Below are 24,669 nucleotides of genomic sequence, written 5' to 3'. Positions count from 1 at the left end.
TTACTAACTGGCTAGACTTACTGGCCAGTAAACTCAGAGGCTCCACCCGTCTTCTGCTTGTGCCCAGGTCACAGATGTGCACATTATGCCTGGCTGTCTTACACAGGTCTGAACTCAGGTCCATGCAAACTACAGGGACTTTCCTGACTGAGACACCGCAGCACCCCTACTACACCTTTTTAAAAAGTTTTCTTTCTGTTTTTGTTTTTTCTTCTGTAAGACAGAGTCTCAATATATGTAGTCAGGGTGGTCTTGAATTTGTAATCCTCCTGCCTCAGCGCCTCCTACATGCTGGGATACCAAGTGTGTGCCACTATGCCTGGCTCTCTTTATTTTTTATCATTACCACCTCCTCCTTTAGGAATAGTTTAGGACCAAATGACCCTGGAAGGTGAGCAGAACACGTCCATCCTTCGTGGACATTCAGCCTCAGAGACCTACAAATGCTGTCCTGGGACACACAGCGAGTACCATGTAGGGTTTGGGTCTTTTTACATCTTAGCCCCTCCCGCCTGTCTCACTTCCCTTTGTGATCTGATACAATTTTTAATCAAGTATGTTTTGACAACTATGGTGTCTTCCAAAATTGAGTTATTACAAACTGATCACAGGTACCCACAAAGATGACTACTTTCAGTTTGGTGGGTGCAGGAGGCACTCATGTGATGACTAGGCTGTGGTACGTCTGTACCACGTGTCAAACAGAAGTGTATGAACAGATGTAAGAAAGAGAAAGAGAGGCTCATGACCTACTTCAGTTTCTATCTGATATTTTTCATGACTAGGGATGAAACCAAGGGCCTTGTATATACTAGACAAGTGCTTTGCTATAGAGCTATTTCCCAACCCTTTGGATTTTTAATACACAATGTGGTGGTTTGAATGAGAATGACCCCATAGGCTCATATATTTAAATATTGGCCGTTGGTGAAACTGTTTGAGGAGGATTAGGAGGTGTAGCCTTGCTGGAGGAGGTGTAGCCTTGCTGGAGGAGGTGTGGCCTTGCTGGAGGAGGTGTGGCCTTGCTGGAAGAGGTATAGCCTTGTTGGAGGAGGTGTGGCCTGTCACTGCGGGTGGGCTTTAGTGTTTCAAAAGTCCATGCCATTTCCAGTTAGCTCTCTCTGCCTCTGGTTTGTGGATTGAGGTGTGAGCTCTCAGCGACTGCTACAGCACCACCTCTGCTTGCCTGCAGCCATGCTCCCCACTGCGATGGTCATAAACTCTAACCCTTTGAAACTGTGAGCCTCAAATTCAATACTTTGTTTTATAAGTTGCCTTGGTCATGGTGTCTCATCACAGAACAGGCCCGACCAGGCTACTCTTCGGAGGAAAGAGGAAGACTTTGGGATTTGGGACTAGGAAGGTGGCCAAATGCTATAAGCTGGGCTTACTGGGCCATCCTAGTAGAAGCTTGGAAGACAATAGTTGCTGAGGGAAATGTGAACTATAGAGGCCCAGCTCAACAGATATCACAGGGGAACAATATTAGCAACTGGGCTAGAGAACATTCTTTTTTTTTTTTTTTAAGATTTATTTATTTTATGTATATGAGTACACTGTAGCTGTCTTTAGACACACCAGAAGAGGGTGTCAGATCTCATTACGGGTGGTCGAGATCTCATTACGGGTGGTTGTGAGCCACCATGTGGTTGCTGGGGATTGAACTCGGGACCTCTGGAAGAGCAGTCAGTGCTCTAACCCGCTGAGCCATCTCTCCAGCCCCGAGAACATTCTTGTGCTCTAGAGTTTTCTACTAATTTCATTGGCTGGTGATTGTATTCTGATGCAGAGGATCTAGGCTTTCCCATCAGAAATGTAATTTATTTATGGACAAGGACTCACATTGCTGGGATGGCCCCAGACTCACTATGTAACCAAGGCTGGCCTCCCATCTCTCAGGTGCTGGGATTCTAGGCATGAACCCCATGGGTCCTTCATTGAGGGCATGTAACTTGGGAATGCAATTTCTGGTAAATTGAGGACTGCAATCTAGTTGGGACTAGATGGACTGTTTATGAGCATGCGCACACTTGAGTAAAGGCGGTAGTCCCTGCTCTGCAGTAAACCGTCCTCCCTCAGTGGCTCTCAGTGAACACTGTTTATTCCCAAGAGTCTACTAACCAGGCATAGCTGCTCCCTGAAGCTCAGGCAGGACTCCCTTCTGGAAAATTCTCAAGCATTAAACTCCCTCTCTCCCCTTGGCTCTTCTCTCAGATTTTGCATTAGGCGACCAAGGAACTTCCTCATTCCTTTTTTCCACTTCCTTACTTCCACAAAGGCATTGTGGGTAATTTCTGCAAATGGATCTTGCTGTGGTTTCTCTCTTCCTCTGTCTAAGCTGTTACTGAAGCACCGGGCATGGATTTCATGCCCTGCCTTTTCATGTCCAGAAATTTCATTTGATTTATATTCAAATCTCTTGTTATTTCCTATCTATCTATCTATCTATCTATCTATCTATCTATCTATCTATCTATCTATCTATCTACCTACCTACCTACCTACCTACCTACCTATCTTTGGTTTTTCTAAGAGAGTCTTTCTGTGTAGCCCTGGCTGGCCTGGAACTCACTCTGTTGACCAGGCTATGTTTGAACTCAGAAATCCGCCTGCCCCTGCCTCCCAGGTGCTGGGATTAAAAGCATGTGCCACTACCATCAGGCCCATTATTTGTTTATTTTTCTAGTGTCTTGTTAATCTGCTGGGTTTCTTCTCTCCTTTCTCTTTTCTGAGGCTGGCCTAGAACTCATGGCCCTCCTGCTTCAGCCTCCTGGGTGCTGGGGACAAAAGGCTATGCTGCCACCCCTCTGGCCTTCTTCTCTCTCTCTCTCTCTCTCTCTCTCTCTCTCTCTCTCTCTCTCTCCTTCTTTCTTTATTAGATATGGTTGAAGTGAAACTTGATTTGTAGACCAGATTGACCTCAAACTCAAGAAGAGCTACCTGCCTTTCTCTCCCATGTGCTTGGATTAAAGGCTTGTGCCACCCCATGCCAAGCCATGCCACCTCTGGTCCCTCTCTGCTCAACTGCAGTCTTTACCTATGTTTCTAAGAACTATAACATACTGTTTTTCTAAGCATGAGGTCTGAGCCAGATGCCTCAGCCTCCCAAGTGCTAGGTCACAGGCCTGGACCCTCCCATCACCTCCCATCACCTCCCATCACCTCCCATCACCTCTTCTGTTCTTTTCTTGTTTCTCTACTCCTTGGAAGCTCAGCTCAGCACTTCGAGGAGAATCTGCTGCAACTTAATTAGCGTTTATGGGGTATCTGTGATGGGAGAATTTACACTGCTAATTAGTGGGAAAGCTAATTAGTCTGCACAATTGCCACGCTAGAAATATGCTAATATAGACCTATTTCTGCCTGCCCCCTTACTTTCTCAGTCTCTCGCTCTTTCTTTTGCTCTCTCTTTAAGTCAAGAGCTTATCTGTACCCCAGGCTGCCCTGGAACTCCTTGTGTAGCTCAGGCTGACCTTGAGTTTGTGCTAATTCTTCCCACTGAGTGCAAGCACTAGCTCATACTCAGTATTCTATCTATCTATCCATCCATCCATCCACCCATCTATCCATCTATCTACTATCTATTTATGTTTATTTCATTTTGGCGGTGCTGAGGCTTAAACCAGGGTCACACACCTGCTGTGCAAATTCTCTATGACTGTAATATACACAGCCTCTTCCCCTTGCATATATTTTATTTTATTTTATTTGAGACAGGATCTCACCATGTAGCCTTTGCTGGCCTGGGCCACACTATGTAGACCAGGCTGGCCTCAGACTCATAGAGATCCACCTGCCTCTACCTCCCGAGTGCTAGGATTAAAGGTATGCACCATCATGCCTGGCTCTCGTTCTCCTTTGAAAGAATATGGGGTCTCAGTTTGTTGTCCAGGTTGGCCTTGAACTCCTGGACTCAAATATTCCTCCTGCTTCAGCCTTCTGCCTGAATAGCTGGGACTGTACAAGGCAGAAGCTTTGCGAGTCTTTGCTCTGTGTATGGAATGGCTGCTATGGCTGCGGGCAGGGAGCAATGCTCATGATGGTCTGTGATGCCACCTTCCCTCAACAGTCCTGTGCCTGAGAGCTCTGGATGCCAGCAGAACGACTGAGAGCCAGCGCAACCCATCTCTGAACGTCCCTGGAACACAAGCATGTGCCCATGGGCCTCTTAAGCCTAGATCCCCATCTTAGAAGAGTCCCCAGTGACAGTGGCTTCCCCTAAGCCTAGACAAAGCAATGCTACTTTGATGTTTCCTAGTCTCTGATTGGACCGCCCCTCATCCTTGAGGTTTCCTCTTTTCTGATTGGACCGCCCCTCATCCTTGAGGTTTCCTCTTCTCTGATTGGACTGTGCCCCTCATCCCAGGAGCCAAAAATAAGCCTTTAATTCCATAAAGCACCGTTCACCAGGTTATTTGGTCACAAAGATGAGGAACGAGAGAAACGCCCCATTCTGCCACATTCTTACCTAGGACCCTGGACTTGCAGGCTGTCAGGACGGTTCCAGGAGAGGCTGCCGGGGAAACAGCTGTCAAGCAGCTAACTAACAATCCCTTTTCTGCTTTGTAGATTTGGTGCCTACTAAATGTTTATCCAGGAAAATGAAAGCAAGGATAATATTGGTGGTTATTTCTCAGGAACCCGAAGAGCTGGTGCGTTTTGCACAGGCTCTCAATGCAAGGTCAAGGTCGGCTCTCCAGCAGGCGCTCCTCAACCTGTTGAGACCCCTGGGGTGGGGGGTCAAACAAGCCTTTTTACCGGGGTCACCTAAGATCATCTGCATAGCAGATATTTACATTACAGTTTATAACAGTAGCAAAATTACAGTTATGAAGTAGCAACAGAATAATTCTATGGTTGGGGGTCACCACATGAGGAACTGTGTTAAAGGGTCACAGCAGTAGGAAGGCTGAGAGCCACCGCCCTGGAAGCTGGCCAGTGGATGCTGGGCTCTCTTCTTCTGTGAAGTGTGTCCTTCCAGGGCCACACCAATGTGGAGCTGCACTGACCACAGCACTAAGGGTGTCTCCAAGTAGAGCAGGACCTTAGGAGCCTACAGGAAAGGTATCCTAGATGTGGCCCCTCCCAGGAAGCCTCATGGGGTACCAGGAAGAACCTGATGTGGGTGTCAGTCAGAGGTGGACATGCCACTTGTCCTAGACTACTACTCTGTGACAGAGCCCCTGTGTTTCTGAGACTAGTCTCTTGAAAACTGGGATAATGGTGAGAGGTTGGGGGTGGGGGAGGAGAGAGGGAGATGGAAAGAGAGGAAGAGGGAGGAGGAAGGGGAGAGGGAGGAGCTGGGTAATGGAACAGAGGTGGGGGAAGGCGGAGAGGAAGTGAGGGAGAAGATTTCTGCTAGAGATGGGGCAGGTAGGAAGGGATGACTGTCCCCTGTGGTTCTGTACTCCAGGATCACTAGCCTCGTCCCCTCCTTGGCACACTGGATGGGGACATGCCATCAGGGTTCTGCCGAGATCAGGTGGGACAGATCAACTCCACCGCTGATCACTCTTTGAGTCTGTGATTCGCACACAACAGACCCATGGAGCCAGCATCAGCCACCAGCCACCAGATTACAAAATGCAAAGCTAACCGGAGGGACCAGACTCCTGGCCTAATTAAGTCTACAGGCTCCCTAGGCACTTGCCAGAGTCGCAGCGGCAATTATCTGACGGTCCCTGCTGTGGTTCCCGGTGCAGTTCTCAGTTCAAGCTGATAAAGATCTTTCCAGACCGACATGCTGCCCTCAGCTCCCGCTCTGGAGCCTCAGCTTGACCCTTCTAATGAGCAACGGGCAGAGACACTGAAGCTCGGCTGGTTAATTAAGTCTGAACAGCGCACATAGGCACTTTAAAGAAAGTGCCCAACGCAGACTGGGTTGAAAGGAAAGGTCTAAGTGCTTTCTGTGGAGCCGGCATCTCCATGTCCCCACGAATCCACCACTCTGTACCTTTTGTTTTTTTGATTTGACTAAGAGGACGCTAAGAGCTAAATCCATAGCTCAATCACTGCACAGGCTAATAATAGAGAAAGAGTGTCCTGCTCTGTTTTTCCATTCAACTTGACGGAAGCCAGAGTCATCTGTGAAGAACTTCAACTGAGAAAACACAATCAGCCCATGGGCGAAGTCTGTGGGGGGCATCTTCTTGATAAATGATTGGTGTGAGAAGGCCCAGCCCACTGTGTGGGGGGCCACCCTGGCAGATGGCTCTGGGTCATCTAAAGAAGCAGGTTAAGGCACAACAGTGTTGGCACACACCTTTAAGCCCAGCTCCAAGAGGCAGAGGCAGGCGGGTCTCTGTGAGTTCAAGGCTGGCCTGGTCTATGGAGCAATAGCCGGGGCTACATAGAGGAAAACAACAGAGCAAAACCAAACAAAAAAGCAGTTGAGCATGCGTGGGAGCAAGGCAGGAAGCAGTGTCCCGCCACGGGTGTCTCAGCTCCCGCCTCTATGTTCCTGCCTTGAATTCCTGTCTTGGCTTCCCTCAGTGATGGCCCGAAAATGTAAAGTGAACTAAACCCTTTTCTCCCCTAATTGCTTTTGGTCAGGGTTCCTATCACAGAGACAGAAGTGCTGAGACATGGGGTACTCAGGACAGTGGTAAACTTCCTACATGAAGATGGCTTCCTGGCCAGCCCCGTACTAGCCTTAGAGACTATCTCTATCCTATGGCTAGTCCCATGAAGAAAGCATTACGGGGGCCCATTTCTCAGGAGACCAAGGCTTGCATACCAAATGTGCAGTTTGCTTACTCAGCTGGGGGTAATAAGGTTGGGTATAGAAGCAGGCTTAGCTGTGAGCACATCTGCTGGCTCAAGGCTCAGCTCTCTGACACGGAAACTTCCTAATGGTTTTATATCTCCTATACTGCCCCAGCCGTCTCTTTGTGATCTCGGGGATTGTGCATGCTAGGCAGGCACTTTACCAACTGATACCCACACGGGTGTATTTTTCTGACCTTCCCCGCATCAGAGGCAAAATGGAGCCGGCAATGCCGCTGGCTCAGTGATGTTAGTTCTACACAGTGAGAGAAAACAGGCAAAGGCCTTCATACACAGCCTGTCACATAGTCCACAGTCAGCAAGTGGTCACTGTTAAAAACACAGAACAATTAGAACAGGCTCCAGTGTCCTTTCACCAATCAGCCTAAAGTCTGGAGGGCTGCAGTGACTTGCCCAAGGCCAAGCAGGAACCAAAAAAGTCTGGATTCGGGTCTCTGGACTCTACACCCGGTGTTCCTTTGCCCGTTACTCTCCCCCATTATCCTGCATCTGGAAGATACTCGGAAGGATGACAAAAGGAGTCTATGGATCTAGGAGGGATGGGGAGCCAGCCGGGTGGACAGAAGCGAGGGACCCCAGGGCCCAGCAGAAGCAGGTTTTTTAATCACTTAGCAAATATGCCCTAAGGCCTGCTGGCCCAGCCCTGACTGCATGCCCCGGGCCACCTGGCAGAGACAATTCCTAGTACACTGAATTAATTCCCTCCAGTCCCTCTGGAATGAGGAGGGGAACAAAGGCATCCATGGATGAATGCATACATCAGCTGAAGCAGGAACTGATTTCTGGGTTCAGAGGGTTTTTTTTTCCAGGCTGAGGCAGCTAGCATGAGTCAGTCTGAATCGAGCTCCTCCAAATGTCCAATTTTAAATATCTTTTCAAAGCAAATACACAGGGGGAAAAAAAAAAGGAATGGTCCATTATGATCTGGGGCTTCGAGTCTCTTAGTGAGGGCTCCAGCGGAGGCTCTTCTTGGCAGTGGGCACCATCACCCTTACCCCTGCCACCAGCTGGCATCATTCCCAAAGCAAATTGATGTCCTTGGCTGGGAGACAGACTACTGTTTGGGAGGGGGGCTGTTTAACTTGGGGTAATTCTGGCCCTGCTCATTTCCTGATCCCTTGACAGGTGTGCTTCCTGTCTGGGTTTTGGAGGGGGTGGAGCGGGGGTGGGTGGGCTGCTGGGCAGCTGAGGGTGAAACATCTTGGTTGCAGGGTCACTGGGAGGCTTGGACAATGGCTCATTAGTTGGCCCAGGTGGCCTGTGCACTGTGGTGTTTGTCCTTTGGGCTAAGGCAGCTCATGACCGGGCTCCCCTCTTCCAAAGCCTTGGAGCGTTCTCCTCGGTAGGAAGAACTCCCAGCATGCTTCACACCTGCTTCACATATCTCATTCATAAGTCAGTTACTAGCATGCCAAGGTCTGAGCCAGAGACCCCAACCCATGCCTCTGGGAGGGCAATTTACTTCAGCTAAGTTTCAGGAGGATGAGACTGCAGCTGCCATCTCTCCACAGCCTGGCACACAGTAGGCACTCTATGAACAAGCCAATGACATGGAATATCTGATCTAGGATGTGGCTGCGGCTGAAAGCACAACACCAGACTGGGCTGCAGTAAAATCCAGAGTCAGAGAGAGATACAAGCAAGTCCCCTCCCCCCCCCTGTGTGTGTGTGTGTGTGTGTGTGTGTGTGTGTGTGCTTGTGTGACTCCTCAGGGACTGTCTACCTCATTTTTACTTGAACTTGATAATTAGACTGATTGGCCTTATGAATGATCCTCCCCTCCCCCACACCCCCACCCCAAGTTTTGCCTACACAGCAGTGGGCTTACACACCACCACGGTCAAACGCTTCTTAGGTGGGAACAGGGCATCAAACTCGGGTGCTCACACTTGTCGGACAGGCTTGGCCCTCCTCACGCCATCTCTCACTACTTCACCGTCTCTAAATCCCAATTTGCATGTAGAAAACCTGTCCCATGGGTTGAATGGGACTTGAGGAAAAGATGTATCAAAGTCTCATCGGAGCAAAGAGCAGAGGTTAGACCATCCTGGGGGACCGTAGCAGCCATCCCTGCTATATACTCCTTCCTAACCCTAGTGCCTTCCCCTCTCTCCAGTCACCACCGCCAGCCCATCCCTGATTGCCTACATACTGGGCACAGTCTAGAGCCAACTGCTATCAAAGCGACCCTCACTTTGGCTGGGGTCTGCCTGGTCCCACTCCCACTCTCTCAGGCCCAAGGCTGGGCACTGGCTTTGATGCCCTGGGTACTACAGGAGAACTGGTAGCCAGGTTTCTGAGCTCCTGGGATCAACCAAGGGCCTCATTGGTTGGACTTGCTTTGCTTGGGCTTCCTCTTTAGAGTTTCCCACACCTTCCAAGCTGGAAGGACTGTTCTGTGAGGGACAGCTAGGGAAGGAAATTCTCCTTTTGCAGACCAGAAAGCTGAGGCTCAGGCCTGTGATGTCTGAATGAGAATGACCCCATAGGCTCATGCATTTGAATGCTTGGTTAGCAGGGAGTGGAACTGCTTGGGAAGGGTTAGAGGCAGTAGGGGGTGTGGCCTTGTTGGAGGAAGTGTGTTGCTAGGGGGTGGGCTTTGAGGTTTCCCATCAGGCCTATGTCACTGTCTGCTGCCTGCCTGCAGATCAGGATGTAAAGCTCCCAGCTATTGTCCCAGTGCTGTGCCTGTCTGCTTGCTGCCACGGTGATCATGGACTAACCTGAGACTGTAAGCCAGCCACCAGTTAGATGCTTCCTTTTATTAGAGTTGCCTTGGTCATGGCATCTCCTCATTACTATAGAACAGTAACTAAAGCAGGGCCCAGATTGTCTTGACTGAGCCTTAGCTGAGAACTCATGGCAGAGGCCAGAATCCCACCGAGGTCTTCGGGCTGCTGCTTTCTAGTATGGGTTCAGGAAACAGAACCTGTCTGGAGTATTATTTCTGTGGAACTCTGAGGACCCAGGGTAGATGTGAGACTCAGACGGTTCAGATGGTGCTGGCTTTGGATGACTCTGGGATTTAGACACCAATCATTACTTGCTCTGAAGGGACTGTGGGAAACGATGGGTGGATTCCAGTCCACCAGAGTAAACCCTTCTCTTCAGTGCTCAGATGGTGGCAGCTTGCCTGGGATTAGGAGAGGGTCTCTCTGTGTGCAGATTAATCGGCGCTAAAGAATCAGGGCTGCCTGGAACCAGTCAGACTACTGTGAGGTGAGGCTGTTTTCTCTGCCATGTGTTCCAGCCTCGCCACAGGCCCTAATATAACCAGTCAATTGATGACAGACTGAAACCTTCCATATCCTGGACCGAAATTGTCTTCCCTCCTCCAAAGTTGACTACGTTGGGGATTTTGTCGCCCTGTCTGAAAGCTACATTGGCTGCATGTGACACAGTCTCACCGTGGCCTAGTCCTGCTTCTGACTTGCTTATGGGTTAACTGCAGCTGGGGGACGTTAGCTCACAGGATCAATGGTGGCGCTAGGACTCACGCTACAAGTTCGAGCCCCATAGCTGATGTACTTGTCAGGAGGCCATATGTGGGAAGAGCCGTGCAACCCTTCCCCTAATGACGCGGACACCCCACATCCTGACATCCATGCCACGGCTGGGCATGGGCCAGGCCCGAGCATGTGCAAGGTTGTTTGTGAATATGTGGAGAGCCTTGCTCCCACTCATTTTGCTCTGTGGGGTGGGTCAAAGCAGCTTAGCAAGGAAAGACCTTGCTTTTGTCCCTCCCAGGTCACCAAGGAGGCTGGACACACAGGCTGGATTCTGGACACTTGGGATCCTCAGTTTCCCTCCTCAGTGGGTGGTGTGTTACTTTCAACTTCTCGGGGGGTCTCTGGATTATGTTCTGGCAAAGAAAGGGCAGAGCAGAAGTCCAAGCAACCCCCAGGTCTAGCAGGAGAGATGTCCCTACTGCTAGACATCTCCAAGGAGTCTGGTAGTGCCACTGTCTGGGTAGCCACCTGCACAGAGGGACCTGAGGGTCCCTGAGAATAGAGAGTGGAAGGCTGCTTTGAGAAGCCTTCTGGAACAGGTCACAGCCAGATGACAGATGGGCCCCAGGGGCATTCTCAACCCAGGAGAAGGTGAGGGGACTCACCTTTTATTATTGAATTCTGAGAAATGAAGTCAGGTCTTAGTGTCAGACTCCCTACCTACTGGGCTATCCTGCTGGCCCTGTGCCCAGGTGGCTCTGAGGTCACAGTTACTCACGGGCCTGTGAGACAGCTGTACAAAGAAGCAAGCAGTGGGGAAGGCACCTGGGGAGTGGAGAGCAGCGGCCTAGCAGGCAGTCGGGTGACACAGGGCCTCTGTCGGGCTGCCTGCCCTGCCACCTGCTGGCCTGGGACCTGGCTCCTCAGGCTCTCTGCTTCAGCGACCTCATCCGTGGACCAGTCACACTAATGAGAGCTCTGATTCCACAGTGAGGGGAGAGGTAGCACTTCTAGGGACCTTAAGCACAGTTAATGTAAATGTAGCGAGGGGCGGAGCAAGGCCTACGCTCCGGGGAGTTGTGAGGAGCAGAGCCGGAAGACCACCGAGAGGCTACACAGGTTGTCTGGGAACAGCAGAGTGTGGCCACAGCTCCACAGACGGGGCGGCAGGTGGCAGAGAGGATGCTCGACAGGAGGTTACCTGTGGGCCTTGGGTGTCACTGAGAGAAGTCTGCACCTTGTGCAGGGACCAGTGGAAGCCCCTGGGCTCTGGAGAGTTGCTCTGTGTGTACAGGTATGGGGTCAAGCATACACAGGTAGGCTACAGGCTGCCCAGTGTCCACCCCTCCTGCAATTCCTCTATGGGGTTGACCCAACTGCTCATCTCTTCCATGATTCAGAGACTTCAGGGTCCCAGCCCCAGACCCACCCACCTCCCGACGAGTCAGCACCTCCCTCCATCCCTTATCAGGTTTCTTCTGTAGGCTGTGGAAACCCCAGGCCCTGCCACTTCTAGATGCTCTCTGGAACCTCACCTTTGCCTGTGCTGACGATTACCCCAGAAGACGTCTCTGCAAGCCCCCACTGGATGATGCCTGCCGTCATCCAGAGTCTGTGTCCTCTCTGTCCAGCACTGCAGTTCTGAGGAAGGCCACTGGCTCTGTGCTAAAACCCTTGTGGGTGACCCTCTCTCTCACAGTCTCTCGTGTGTGAAACAGAAAGAGAGCCATGCCCTTAGGGCTGCTGGGTCGGGGGCTGATGTGAGGAAATGCTTGCACGAGCTCAGAACACGGCAGCTGCCAGTCCACACCAGCTCACATGCAGGTGACCTTGCTTATGTCCCTCACCCTAAGTCAAGCCTGAGCTGAGCACCCCAACATGCCAGGCAGTGGGGTGATAGTTGGGTATGGGCCAGGCCCTACTAATTGGGAGTTTGTGTCCATCATGGGGCTAAGACTTTATGAAACTCAAGGACACAGAGAATCAGGTCTCACATATGCATAGCATTTCCCTCTGTTCCTGCGCCCTGCACAATCTCACGTTAGAGTGCCCAGATAGAATTAAGTCTTGGCTCGGCCCATGCGTCAGACCTAGCTACTTCAGCACTTGTGATCTTATTTTAATCCCTTAACCATCCTTTGGGGTAAATATACAAAGTCCTGTATTTAGCTGAAGACTCAGAGGCACAGAGAGATTAGGTAAGTGGCCCATGCCCATCTGTGACAGAGCCGCGTGTGCTCAGCGTTCTTACAGGTAGACCAGGAAAGCCAGGAAAGCCAAAGGAAGTTGTTTTGGGCACCATTACTACCACATGCTGTGTGCAAGGCCATCCAAGGATCATACCCTGGCCCACTCCTGAGAAGCCACCAGCGTCTCTCTCCTCTCTCTCTCTCTCTCTCTCTCTCTCTCTCTCCAGATTCCAGCCTCAACACAGGGAGCTGCTGGGCAGTCTCATTTTCAGGGACCATGTTGAATGACCGAATGTCACATGCCTGGCAAGGGAACTGAAGCCAAAGCTAGCCTTGCATCAGCCCAATGGTTCTCAACCTGTGGGTCGCGACCCCTTAAGGGTTTGAAATCAGGTATCCTGCATCTCAGATATTTACATTACAGTTCATAACAGTAGCAAAAATACAGCTATGAAGTAGCAATGAAATAATGTTATGGCTGGAGGGGGGGTGTTTCTCCACACATGAGAAACTATATTAAAGGGTAGCAGCCTTAGGAAGGCTGAGAGGATGGATCTGAAGGTAACACATAATTTATGCCATCTGGAGGCAGAGGCTGCCCTTCTTTTTGTCTCCACGAAGAACTGATTCAATTGATAAGACCACATCATTTGAGGTAACCAGCCAAGTACAGGGTTTGTGCATGAGGTGGGGAAATGACAACCATATAAAGGATGTCAATGTTCCACAGGTCTCCTGAGGAGCAGCAAGGAGCCTGGGTGGCGGCAGCCAGCATGAACAGACACACGCACAGGTGAGGCGAGGGGGCTGTGACCAGTGTGTGAGAGCACAGGGGGATGGAGAGCATATTGGCCTGCAGGGGATCATGGGAAGTAGTCAGGCTTGGCCCTCTCAAGCTCCAGTGTGTGGAGACATGGTTTTTACAGCAATCTTTAAGAACAAACACGATGCCGGGGTCTGGCATACATGAGGAGGGGGTCTTAGGTGTATCTGCGTGTTTGCCTGGTTCTGGCCCTCTAGGGAGCTACCAGAAGCAGACACATCCTAGGTGGCCATTGTCCTTGCCACCTTCTAAGGACAAATACACACAGAAATGACCTAAATCTAGACAGCAGCTGACAGCGAGGCCCAGTGACTTCACAGCCAGAGCAGAGCCCATGTCTCACAGACAGCAGAGTAGCCTGTGGTCTGTTGGTCTAGGGCTGCTTTGTTACGCAAGGCCACAGCAACCACGGCTGACTGGTCCACACATTTGGCCTCTTTAGAACTGGTGTGTTTTCATATAGACAACTTCACCACTTGATAAATCTCCCCTGCGTTTTCCTAAGAGAGACAGGCTGTGCCACGATCGTGTGTATAAAGCAGCAATACAGAACTCAGAATTTCGAAGTTGCTGGGACTCAAAAAAGTGTCATGGCAGGAGAGGGGGAGGTTGGCAAAGGTTTTAGGAAAGGGAGACACTGGCTCTCTGGGGGCTTATCCAGATGTCTAGAGCATCCTAGGTGGTTACCAGAGGCACATAGATTGACCCTGTCTGTCTGTCTGTCTGTGGTACCCAAGAAGGGGAAGAATGTATACAGAAAGGGACGTTCAATGTCCTCCATCTTTAATCTAATTTTCATCCCTACTTTCTTCCTGGTTCTTGCCTGACCTCTGACCCCAGCTTCAGTTTTCCTGGCAAGCATAGCCCAGAACCAGCCAGGTCCTTTTACATAATGGTTGCAGATAGACCAGAGCTACTTGAAATAGGGCCACAGTGCCTTTGTATTGCATGCACTGGCTGGATACAACAGGGGAAGAAAGGTTGCTATAAGCTAAAGGAGATTGGGGCCGGGGGTAGGAGGCGGAGCCCAGGTGTTGACCTTCTGTGACCAGTGCTAACAGTGGTATAGCCACATTGTCTATAACCAGAAAAATAGCCTCTGCTGTCAGGCTGGTGGGGGAGACATGCTTTGGTAAAAAGAACAAGATGGGACCGACCACACTCCTGATCTTGGGGACCTCTGGTAACGCCAGCGTTGAGATGGACCCTGACCTTTTCAGATCTAGCTGATAGCGGCATCCCACCTTTTCCTGTTCTTGCTGGATGAGGAGCAATTGTGTCATGTGCTTAGGCTGACGGGGGTGGGGGGCGGCTTTGGGCGAGCAGCAATGGACAGGCAGAGGCGTCCCATGACATCCTTGCCTCGACTGGTTTGGCCAAAAAACGCTGTATGGGCACCTCACTTGCTCCTCAGAGCATGGGGTAGGGCCCTCAGTTCTGTAACTGGGGAGAGTGAGGCTCAGAACGGCGCTCACTGAGGTCCTGGGGACAGCGGCCACCACTCCAATTACTCCGTCTATCTGTCCTGCTGTGTGTGCAGGAGCTCTGTTCCAGAGCTTTCTCTGGTCGTCAGTATCTTTTGCTCTACGTGCCATCAGGGGGTGGGGGAGCAGCCTGTGTCCTAGCAGGAGTGACACACCCATAGTGCTCTGCGGCTTATTCACTCCCCAAATAGCTCCCTCCCCAACAGCTTCTGCTGATGGATTTGAGCAGAGCCAGCATTGTCCTCTCCCGCCGGTGGCCCCACCCCTCAGCTGCGCTAGTACAGAGAAAATGACACAGGGCCTTATAGACCTCATGGTTAGCTATGGTGGGTTGAAAGTGGCCTCTCAGATATGTTTAGCTAGAATTTGTGAATATAATCTTTCTTGGAAAAGGATCTACCCAGATTTAATTAAAGATCTTGGTGATTGTACTGGGTCAGAATGGACCCTAAAGCCAATGACCCTTCTGTTCTTGAAAGAAGAGGAACAAAGGATGTGTTACAGAAGATGGATGCAGAGAGTGGATTGAAATACCTTACAAGGATCACCAAGGGATGCCAAGAACCACCAAAGATGGCCAAATGCAGCGAAGGGATGCCACAGTTCACCAAGAGTTACCAATGGCTACCAAGCACCTCTATGGAATGCCAAGGGATGCTAAGGACTGCCAAGGACCACCCAAGGACACCAAGGACCACTGAGGACCTCCAAGGACCTGCCAAAGATCATTACGAGCAGAGCAAGGACCATCAAGAACCAACAAGGCATGGCAATAACTTTAAGGAACTGCTAACAAGAGCCAAGGGCCACTAAGGAGAGCCAAGACTGCCAAGGAATGTCAAGCCACTGGAAGGGATAAGCGAGGCTCCTTCTCTCTCTCAGCTTCGTGGTGAGTGTGGTGCTGCAGACACCATGCACTCTGTCACTCAAGAACATGCATCAGAGTGCAGGGACACTGGCATCATGACGGGACAGTCTTCCACTCATACAGTCTAATGTATATACAGAACTAGCTTTTCCATTGAAAACTATGCATTTGAACTGTTATTTCAAGGACTGGGAATGTACTTTGCAAAGCTCATGACCCCAGGCCCAGAACCAGTGCCCTGGGGACCAACCTGAGAAGAGCTCTTGCTTATCAATGCATGTGCTTACCTTGCTCCTGAGCCATTTCTTGCAGACAGAAGTAGATGACTCTGGCTCCCAGGCTGAATCCAATCAGGGTGACAGGTCTTCGGCCCTGAGGGGGATACAGGACACAGGTGTTTGGAGAGGCTACAGCAAGTTTAAGCAAGTCAGTCCTAGTGGACTACAAACTCGGTCAGCACTTGCCTGTGTGCACATTACAGTTCCCACAGTAAGTGGGAAGTGTCGATCAATGGTGTCAGGACTCCTACGTATGCAGGAGTTAGCAGCTCAGGGGTTGGCTTCCTCAAGAGCAGTTGGTCACTGACTTGGCTAATCCCTTTTCATTTCAAACCATCATTGGCCATGGCTCCTCCTCCCGGGGACACAGAATAAGTCAGTTACAAGATCTCCTCCCTTGGACTCATCTGCCTATGGCTAAGGACTGCAGTGATGTGGGGGTCCCTCTGGGGATACAGAGATTAGACACAAGATGCGATGTGATGAGTAGGGAGGCATGGGATGGGACGTTGTTTACGGGAGAGGAAGGCTCTAAATGATAAGACAGTGTCTGGGGAGGCTGGAGAAATGTGGGTCTGTGTACCAGAGGCTTTCCATAGAGATTTCTGGCCTGACCCGATGCGAGAGTTCCAGCATGAGCTGGGAGGGGAAGTTGTTTCCCCTCCACACCGCCCTGAGCTGAGTTGGGTAAGACTGGGGCGACAAGAGACTGACTAGCCAGTAAGGAGTGCAGTGGAGCTTCAGGCAGCGTTTCAAGAGAGCAGACTTCTTCCCAAGTGTTACAGCTCTAAGGACAGAAGTTCTCGGACGATGGAGTAGTTCTCGCACACCTTTAATCCTTCCAGATAGGATTCTTATATACAGTTTTGGGGTGGGTCAGGGTCTGACAACAGGCACTTCTCATTGGCTTAGGGAAAGAGAACTTAAGGAAACATTTTTTTTGCATGTGGGAGGGCTTGGTGCTGCTCCTATGAGACTGATGGCCACACACCTCTCTTCGGGGGTGGGGGCGCTGTGGGAAGCTGTAGCTGTGACAGGAGCGAGGGGCTCAGGGGGCATGGCCAAAAACCTGCAGGCAGAAGTCACCTACCGGGGTCACCAGGGTTCAAAGCCTATGCCCAACCGGGAACCAGGCTGCCTATGCACAGCTCATCGCCCCACAGAGAAAGGCGAGGTATCATGGGACATGCCAAAGAAAAAGGAGACTGGAGAACAGGGTCCAGCTGCACCCAGGCAAAGGAGCGGGCAGCTAAAAACTATAATGCCCCTGTGTCCCTTCCCTCTTTGTCCTGAGCCTTTCTAGGCACTCAGAGAGGAAGCTTCCGGAAGTCCATTGTAGCTCAAAGTGTTCCCAGGGTGGGAGTCCTAGCCAGGTGGCTGAAGACAGGGGACAGCCACAACTTCCAGGGATGCCTTTCATTTCTATGTACCCCTGAAAGTCTGGAATGTGCACAGATTATTGGGGGACACACGCAGACACGGAGAAGCTAGTGCTTGGCACAAGACACCACGGGATTGAAGGAGGTGGGGCTCCCAGAAGACAGTGTGGTTATTTGAATGAGAAGTCCTCCCAGTGAGCCCTGTGCGTCTCATGTTTGTGGATTGAGATGCGAGCCCTTAGTGCCACGCCTGCTTCAGATTCAACATTTCCTCTTATGTTTCCTTGGTCATAGTATCTTGTCACAGCAATAGAAAAGTAACTAAGACAGAGTCGTGGCTTCTGTTGGGGTGTGCATATACAACCTCGGTCCTGGAACCTGTGAATGTCACCTGCTGTCCACGATAGGAACTTTGCAGATGTGTAGTCAAGAATCTCAGCCAGGCACAGTGGCATTCCTGTGACCCAGCACACAGGATGCTGAGCCTAGGTGACTGCTGCGAGTTCCAGGCCAGTATATTTCTAGTGCAGCCTAGACTACAGAGTGAGACACTGTATAAATAAATAGGGATGCAGGAATGAGGATTCAGCAGTCAGAGGGATGCAGGAGTCAGTCAGAGGGATGCAGGTGTCATCAGTCAGAGGGATGCAGGAGTCAATCAGAGGGATGCGGGAGTCAGAGGGATGTGGGAGTCAGGCCGACAGAAGGGAGGAGGAGCAGAGAAGAAGCCTGTGGATGCTCCAGACACCACTGGTTTTGAAGATGGAGGAGGGTCCACCCTCAGAGGAGGACATAGGCCTCTGGGAGGGAAAAAGAGGTTAGGAAACGAATGCTTCCTGGTAGTTTCCACAAAGAAGGCAGCCTGAGGAGGCAGGTCTGACTTCTGCTCTCTTATATTGTGAGGAGAGTACGCTTGTGTGTGGGGTGTGGATGTTACCAATCATCACCCTTCTTGGTCGTTGGACTGCAATGTGTGAGGTGATAAAGTTCACCTTGCTTAGCCAGAGCCACTTCAGTCTTTGCCTCCCAGCCAGATCTGTCAAAGGGCTACTCGGGTTTTCCTGTTCATTTTGGGAGGGGAAGATACAGGGATTGGCTGGCATTAGCAGTTTCCCAGGCAACATTCCCACGTTGGCAGAAACTGCTGGGTCTGTCAGTAGCTGTTCTCCCCTTTGTCCACAGTAATTGAATTTCAGTTGGCTGCCCTTTCAGAATAAAGACTGAGTTTCCCGGCTTTTTGGGCAGTGAAGTATAGTCTTGTGACTAGTCTCTGGCCAAGGGGAGGGTAACTGAGAGTCTGTACGACACCTGCTTTTGCTCCTCAGCTCTTCCTCTTGCCTCCTGGAGCTCAAATACTGTCACCTGAGAGCAAGGAATTCAAGCCATACCAAGGGAAATAGTGACGTGACTATGAATTCCTGATCAAGGCAAGGGGCCTCTCCCCCATGGCACACACCACCAGAGTGCCTGACAGCTGCCCTAGGCTTCTCCAATGAGAGAGAGAATGAGAATGTATTGTATATTCATGAGTATATGTTGTGTATGTGTGTATATGTGCAGGTGTGTATGTGTTCATGTTTGTGGGAGTATGCATGTGCATATGCATGTTTGTATATGTGTGCCTATGTGTGTGTGTGTATATATGTATGTATGCACACTGTGTATTATGTATGTATATACATATGTATGTGTGCATGTGTGCATTTATGTGTGTATGTTTGGGTATGTGTGTATGTTTTTGTGCAGGTATGTGTTTATTATATGCATGTTTGTATGTGTGTGCCTGTATGTTTATACATGTATATACACGGTGTGTTTGTGTGTTTGTGTGTGTGTGTGTGTGTGTGTGTGTGTGTGTGTGTGTGTGAGCTTTGCTCCTCAGAGTCTACCTGCCTTGTTTTATGAGGCAGTGCAGTGTCTCTCACTGGCCATGGGACTTTCTGACTTGGTGACCAGTGAGTCCCAAAGATTTACTAGTGTCTGCCTCCCCAGTGATGAGATTAAAGGTATATATGACCACATCTGGTTTTTATTTTTTATTCTTTTATTTATTTATTTTTTTGTTTTGTCTTTTGAGACAGAGTCTCTCTGTGTAGTCTTGGCTGTCCTAGACCAGGCTGGCCTCGAACTCAGAGATCAGCCTGCTTCTGCCTCCTGAATGTTGAGATTACAGGTGTGAGCCATCAAGCCCAGCACTTTTCTGTTCTGTTTCAGTTTTAAATGTAGGTTCTGGGGACAGGCACTTTATCAAATCTCTCTGGCCTTGGATCTAAATCTTACTTTAAAGCTATTTTTAAAAAGGCCTATTTTTATTTATGTGTGTGTGTNTGTGTGTGTGTGTATGTGTCTGTGTGTGTCTGTGTCTGTGTGTGTGTACACCCTGTCCATATGTGCAGGTGCCTGAGGAAGGCTGGAAGAAGGAGTCCAATTCCCCAGAGCTGCAGTAGGTGATTTTGTGTTTCCCAGGATACTTTCCTCATCTGAACTTGAGTAGCAGCGGAGACGACTTTCTTCCCCAAAGCGGCTGGGCTCCTACCAATGGACTTACTGTTGGGGTTCCCAATCGGTAGACATGGCGTATACATCAGTATACAAGCTTCCCAGTCTGCCTTCCCCAGCCCCACCCCCACCATTCCTGGGTACCTGTTGCCGTGAGAGAAGGATGTGCGCCAGGTGCTTGCCAACCTCTGCCGACCGGTGGAGACACACACTCCAGGGGTTGTCGATGACATTGGCGATGCTGAGGAGTGAGGCTGGCCAGGTTAGAGCAGCCACGATACCTGAGGAGATGGGATCCCACAGATGAAGTGGGGGTGGGGAGCCCTGCTAGGGCAGTGTGGCTGATGGATGCTCTAGGAAATGTGGGTGGGGTCTGTGTAACCAGGAATCTGAAAGGCTTTCTGGTGACAGACTCTAACCAGCAAACGGGGAGACTTGAAACTGCATTTCTGATGCACAAACTACATCTCTTGCCCAAGCATACACCCTTGTGAGATTCCAAAGATAGCTCCATCCAGTCATGCATCCGGTATCCTAGATCCATTGTCCTACCCAACTCAAGTGACTTATTTATTTAAGGCAAAGAGACAGTAGCTGGGGAGCTTGAGCTAGCCTTGGGTGTGAGACCACCTCTGCTGCATCTCTCCCACTGGTCTTCAAGAGACACATGGGACGGAGCCACGCCATTTAAGTTCCCTCAGGCTGGTCTGAGCCAGGGGACAGTTAACTGACCCACCGATCCATGAATAGGCCCAGTTGAGATAAGCCAACTCTAGTCTTGCCTCTCTTGGGCTGTTATAATAAAGGATTATTACACCATGAGTTTGGGGGTGACTTGTCATGCAGCAGTAGCCAATGGATACACTGTATGATTGACTGTTGCCTTGCCTCGCAGTACAAAAGTCACAAACTTCTCACAGATGAAGCTGAGGCAGGAGACTTGCAAGTGTAAGGTCTACCTAGGCTATAGAGAGGGCTCAAGGTCAGCCTGGGAAAATTAATGAAACCCTGCCTTGAGATAAAAAGTAAACACGGGGAAAGAATATGATCGGAATATATTTAGATTTAAAAATTGTCTTTAATAATAGAAACATTCTAGTTTGAGATTGAGATTGATACAACCATTTGTCTTGTCTTTAAACACACTTTAAAACTTTGACTTTTTTTTTCTTTGCCACTCAAAATAAACACACACACACACACACACACACACACACACACACACACACACACGCAGTGCTGGAGATGAGCTAACACTCTCTGGCATGCTCGCACGACATGCACGTGATCCTAGGTTTGTTTGCACCCTTTGTCTCTAGCACAGAGCCAGGCTCCCTTGGATTGCAAGCATGCAAGGATTTGGTGCCATGGTGTCCTACCATGGCTGGTCAGTGAGGGGTGCTTACCAGAGAGCACGGTATACTTGAGAGCCTCCTGGGCCACCATGTTAGCGAGGCCACTGAGGATGGTCTCCAGGGCATTGCCCAACTCCATCAGGTACTTGGCCTCCCAGGCGAGGCAGTACTGCTCCTGGCTGCGGGCTAGGGCCATCCATGGGGCATTAAATGTCCCTGAAGAGAACACAGATAGGTGTGGGCAGCGTCCTCTACTGGCTGTGGCAGCAGGTGCCCCAGTCACAGAACAGGTGAATGGAGGATGGCAATCTATAAAGATTGCTGCATGGATAGATGATGATGGATGGGTGGGTAGATGGATGGATGGGTGGATGGGTGGGTAGATGGATAGATGGTGGATGGATGGTTAGATGGATGGATAGATGGATGGATGGTTAGATGGATGGATGGATGGATGGATGGATGGATAGATGGACAGTTGAGTGGATAGATCAATGGATAGATGGGTGGATTCTTATTTGGATAATGGGTGGTTGGGTGCACAGGTGGATGGATAGAAGATGGTCTACTCCCTCTCTGTGAAATGAGCCCCCCATTCCCACCCCTTAGAGATACATTGGAACAAACTAGCCCAGCGTCCAACCAACAGAGGCAAACCCGGTTCCCATCTGAGTCCCTCTCCACCCTGATCCTCACGGTATCTGCCGGACCCGAGCCAGCCAGTGATGGCAATGGTGATATGCAGCTGCCTGCCTTCTGTCAGAGGCAGGAACATGAACTCCTCAATGGCCCCAACTCGCTTCTTCATCTTGTATCCTTAGGACATAGACACAAGCAAATGTGTTTATGTATTCATACATCCAGTCTATATGCTCTGCTCCTGGACAAATGCAATTCATCTGTGAACTCTAAGACAGGCACTACTGTTGTCCCTGATTACAGGATAGGAAGATACTACCCAAGGCCACTAGATCCACAGGCCAGGGTCTAAACTCAGGCTCTGAATCATTGCCCTGTTGTGCCTCAGTTGCTATCTCTCTCTTGCATTTCCTGCTGAGCCTTAACCCTCACTACAGCTGATACCAACTGTGATTCTTGGCAGCCTTCCACATGCCTGTGTGCGACTGGGGGTCATGGGCACAGGCAAGGCTGGGGAGCCAAGGCAAGGACACAAGGACACCTCATGCCTCTAAGGGATGGCGCCTGGGTACTTCCTGGGTACTTCCAGGCAACAGCCTGGGCTGGACTCTTTCGCCGCAGCTGGGCTTTTTACTGTAGACTCTTTCTCATGGGGTACACATGGGAAAACTTAGTTTTCCAAACTTTGTCCTGAGCCTGGCTACGCTGATTACAAGTCCAACAACTTCTAAGGTTTGCTGCAAGATTGGTTTGGCTGGGGCTCAGAAAGGGCAACCCGGTTCCCATCTGAGTCCACATTTCCTTATCGCCCCTCCCACAAGAAGCCATCTGCGTTATCCTTTTGGCTGAGTCAAGAGGGGTGAAAATCTTTTCCAAGGCTCCATTCTTTTTTAACCTTACCTGTCAGGCCAGCTCCAGCTGCACCAAACAGTGATGTCATAACAGCGATGCCAGCCACTGAGCCCAGTGCGGCTGCCCCGGCACTGCCTATGATGGTTGCGGCTCCTGCAGCGACAAGCGGGGCAGCGAGTCCCCCAGTCACACCTGCAGGGTAAGAACTCAGTCAGGACGTGGCTTAATGAGTTCTTTTCCCATGGGCTGCCTTCTATAGAGCTTCCAGCAATGCCTTTAAATCAATATTTATTTATTTATTTATTTATTTATTTTTAGAGACCAACTCACATAGCTAAGGGTGGCCTCAGACTTGCTAGGCAGCAAAGGATGACCTTGAACTCCTGATCCTTCTGCCTCTATCTCCTAAGTGCTGAGATGACAGGCATGAACCACCACGCACGTGCAGCTTCTATCAGTGAGCATATTTACTACTGTCTTAGGTGCCTGTCATGGGCTGGGGCCACCCCTTTCCGCCCTCCCCCCCTCCCCCCACTGATACACAGACTGAGATCTATCCCCTGCAGCGGGGCCTCACCAATCACTGTCCCGCCTCCAACTGTGGCCAGGCCTATCAGAAGGTAGCGTTTCCACTTCCTCCGTTTTTCTTTTCTCTTCCGGGATGCCTCTGCGGTCCTGGAGACAAGAGGCCGGTCTATGGCTGCTAGTTATGGGCCAGGATCCCTTAAGTCCTCCCACTTCACCAACCCCTAAACCAGAGATCAGTGGTAGGTAGGTAGGTAGGTCCTGGGCCCATCAGTGCCTGGGGAAAAGCTCAGTGAATGGAGCACACTACTTACCCAGCAGATCCATCCTAATGGGTGCAATTTAAATAATGAAAAGATAATAATAATAATAATAATAATAATAGCAACAGTAGCAAAAGAGGCAAACAATAGCTTTCACAGAACAGATGAACCCAGAATGAGTACAGAATGTACCCTCATCTCGACAGCAGATTCCACTTCCCCTGGGGGTTTGGAAATCTGTCTCCTCCAGAGCAATTATGTGTACAATAGACTGGAAAAACATGTGTACGGAAGATGGGGCCTTGTGGTAACAGCTGAGCTTGTCCAGACTGAAAACACAGATGCTGTAAGTCCAGTCAAAGGTAAGAGGGTTATCTGCAGGGAGAATGTTGGGGTGTTTATAATTTATATTTTTAGCTCTTTGAGAGAGGGTCTCAAGGCCCAGGCAGGTCTTCTGCCTCTATCTCTTAATTCTATGTAGCTGAGGATAACCTCGGACTTAGGATCTTCCTGCCTCCATTTTCCAAGTGCTGGAGTTACAGGCATGTACCACCATGCCCAGTTTGTGTGGTTCAGATGTGGAGCCCAGGGCTTTGAGAACATTCAGTGAGCACTGCATGGACCGAGCAGCCATCACCAGCCCCTTTGAGAATGACCATCTCAATGCTCAGAGACAAGATTCTCAGCTTTCCTGACGGACCTTTAGCCCTTGGCTGCTCTAAGGTGATCAGAGACAAGAAGAGAGGTGGAGGGGCCATTAGGAGAGAACTCTGAACTGAAGCTGGAATTTGGACAACCGAAGGCGGCACGATCATAAATGACGAGAAACGGTTAATATTTAGTGAGCCTTCCTCTACACCAGATTCCACACTGCACTTCCCATACTTTGTCAAGAAGCAGTTTATTACAGTCCCATGGTCCGGATGCTTTAAGAGATAATAGTGGTAGAGCTGGGCACGGTGGTACGCACCTTTAATTCCAGTACTCCCGGGGGCAGACAGAGGCGGATCTCTTTTTTGTTTGTTTGTTCGAGACAGGGTTTCTCTGTGTAGCCCTGGCTGTCCTGGAACCCACTTTGTAGACTAGGCCTCGAACTCAGAAATCCACCTGCCTCTGCCTCCCGAGTGCTGGGATTAAAGGAGTGCGCCACCACGCCCGGCTGGAGGCGGATCTCTTAAGTTCCAGCCTGGTCTACAGAGCAAGTTTCAGGAGAGCCAGGGTGGTTACACAGAGGAAACCTTATCCTCACATCCCAAAAGCGATAATAGTGTTTATTCCAG

At 50.2% G+C, this 24,669-nt stretch overlaps 1 protein-coding gene across 2 annotated transcripts in view; it reads right to left on the bottom strand.

The window, feature by feature from the left end:
* Nucleotides 1-24,669, bottom strand: part of Tmco4 (transmembrane and coiled-coil domains 4) — an 83,478-nt gene that overhangs the window by 12,233 nt on the left and 46,576 nt on the right. For both annotated transcript variants that reach the window (XM_021201078.2, XM_029540040.1), the window contains 6 exons: nucleotides 23,179-23,276; nucleotides 22,650-22,793; nucleotides 21,807-21,926; nucleotides 21,162-21,326; nucleotides 19,900-20,036; nucleotides 15,887-15,971 (listed from right to left, as the gene is read on the bottom strand). In XM_021201078.2, coding sequence (XP_021056737.1) covers nucleotides 15,887-15,971; nucleotides 19,900-20,036; nucleotides 21,162-21,326; nucleotides 21,807-21,926; nucleotides 22,650-22,793; nucleotides 23,179-23,276 — 749 coding nt within the window. The remainder of the gene's footprint in view (nucleotides 1-15,886; nucleotides 15,972-19,899; nucleotides 20,037-21,161; nucleotides 21,327-21,806; nucleotides 21,927-22,649; nucleotides 22,794-23,178; nucleotides 23,277-24,669) is intronic.

The sequence above is a fragment of the Mus pahari genome, chromosome 6 (genome assembly GCF_900095145.1).
Source record: "Mus pahari chromosome 6, PAHARI_EIJ_v1.1, whole genome shotgun sequence".
NCBI lineage: Eukaryota > Metazoa > Chordata > Mammalia > Rodentia > Muridae > Mus > Mus pahari.
This window is presented reverse-complemented; position numbering and strand designations above follow the sequence as displayed.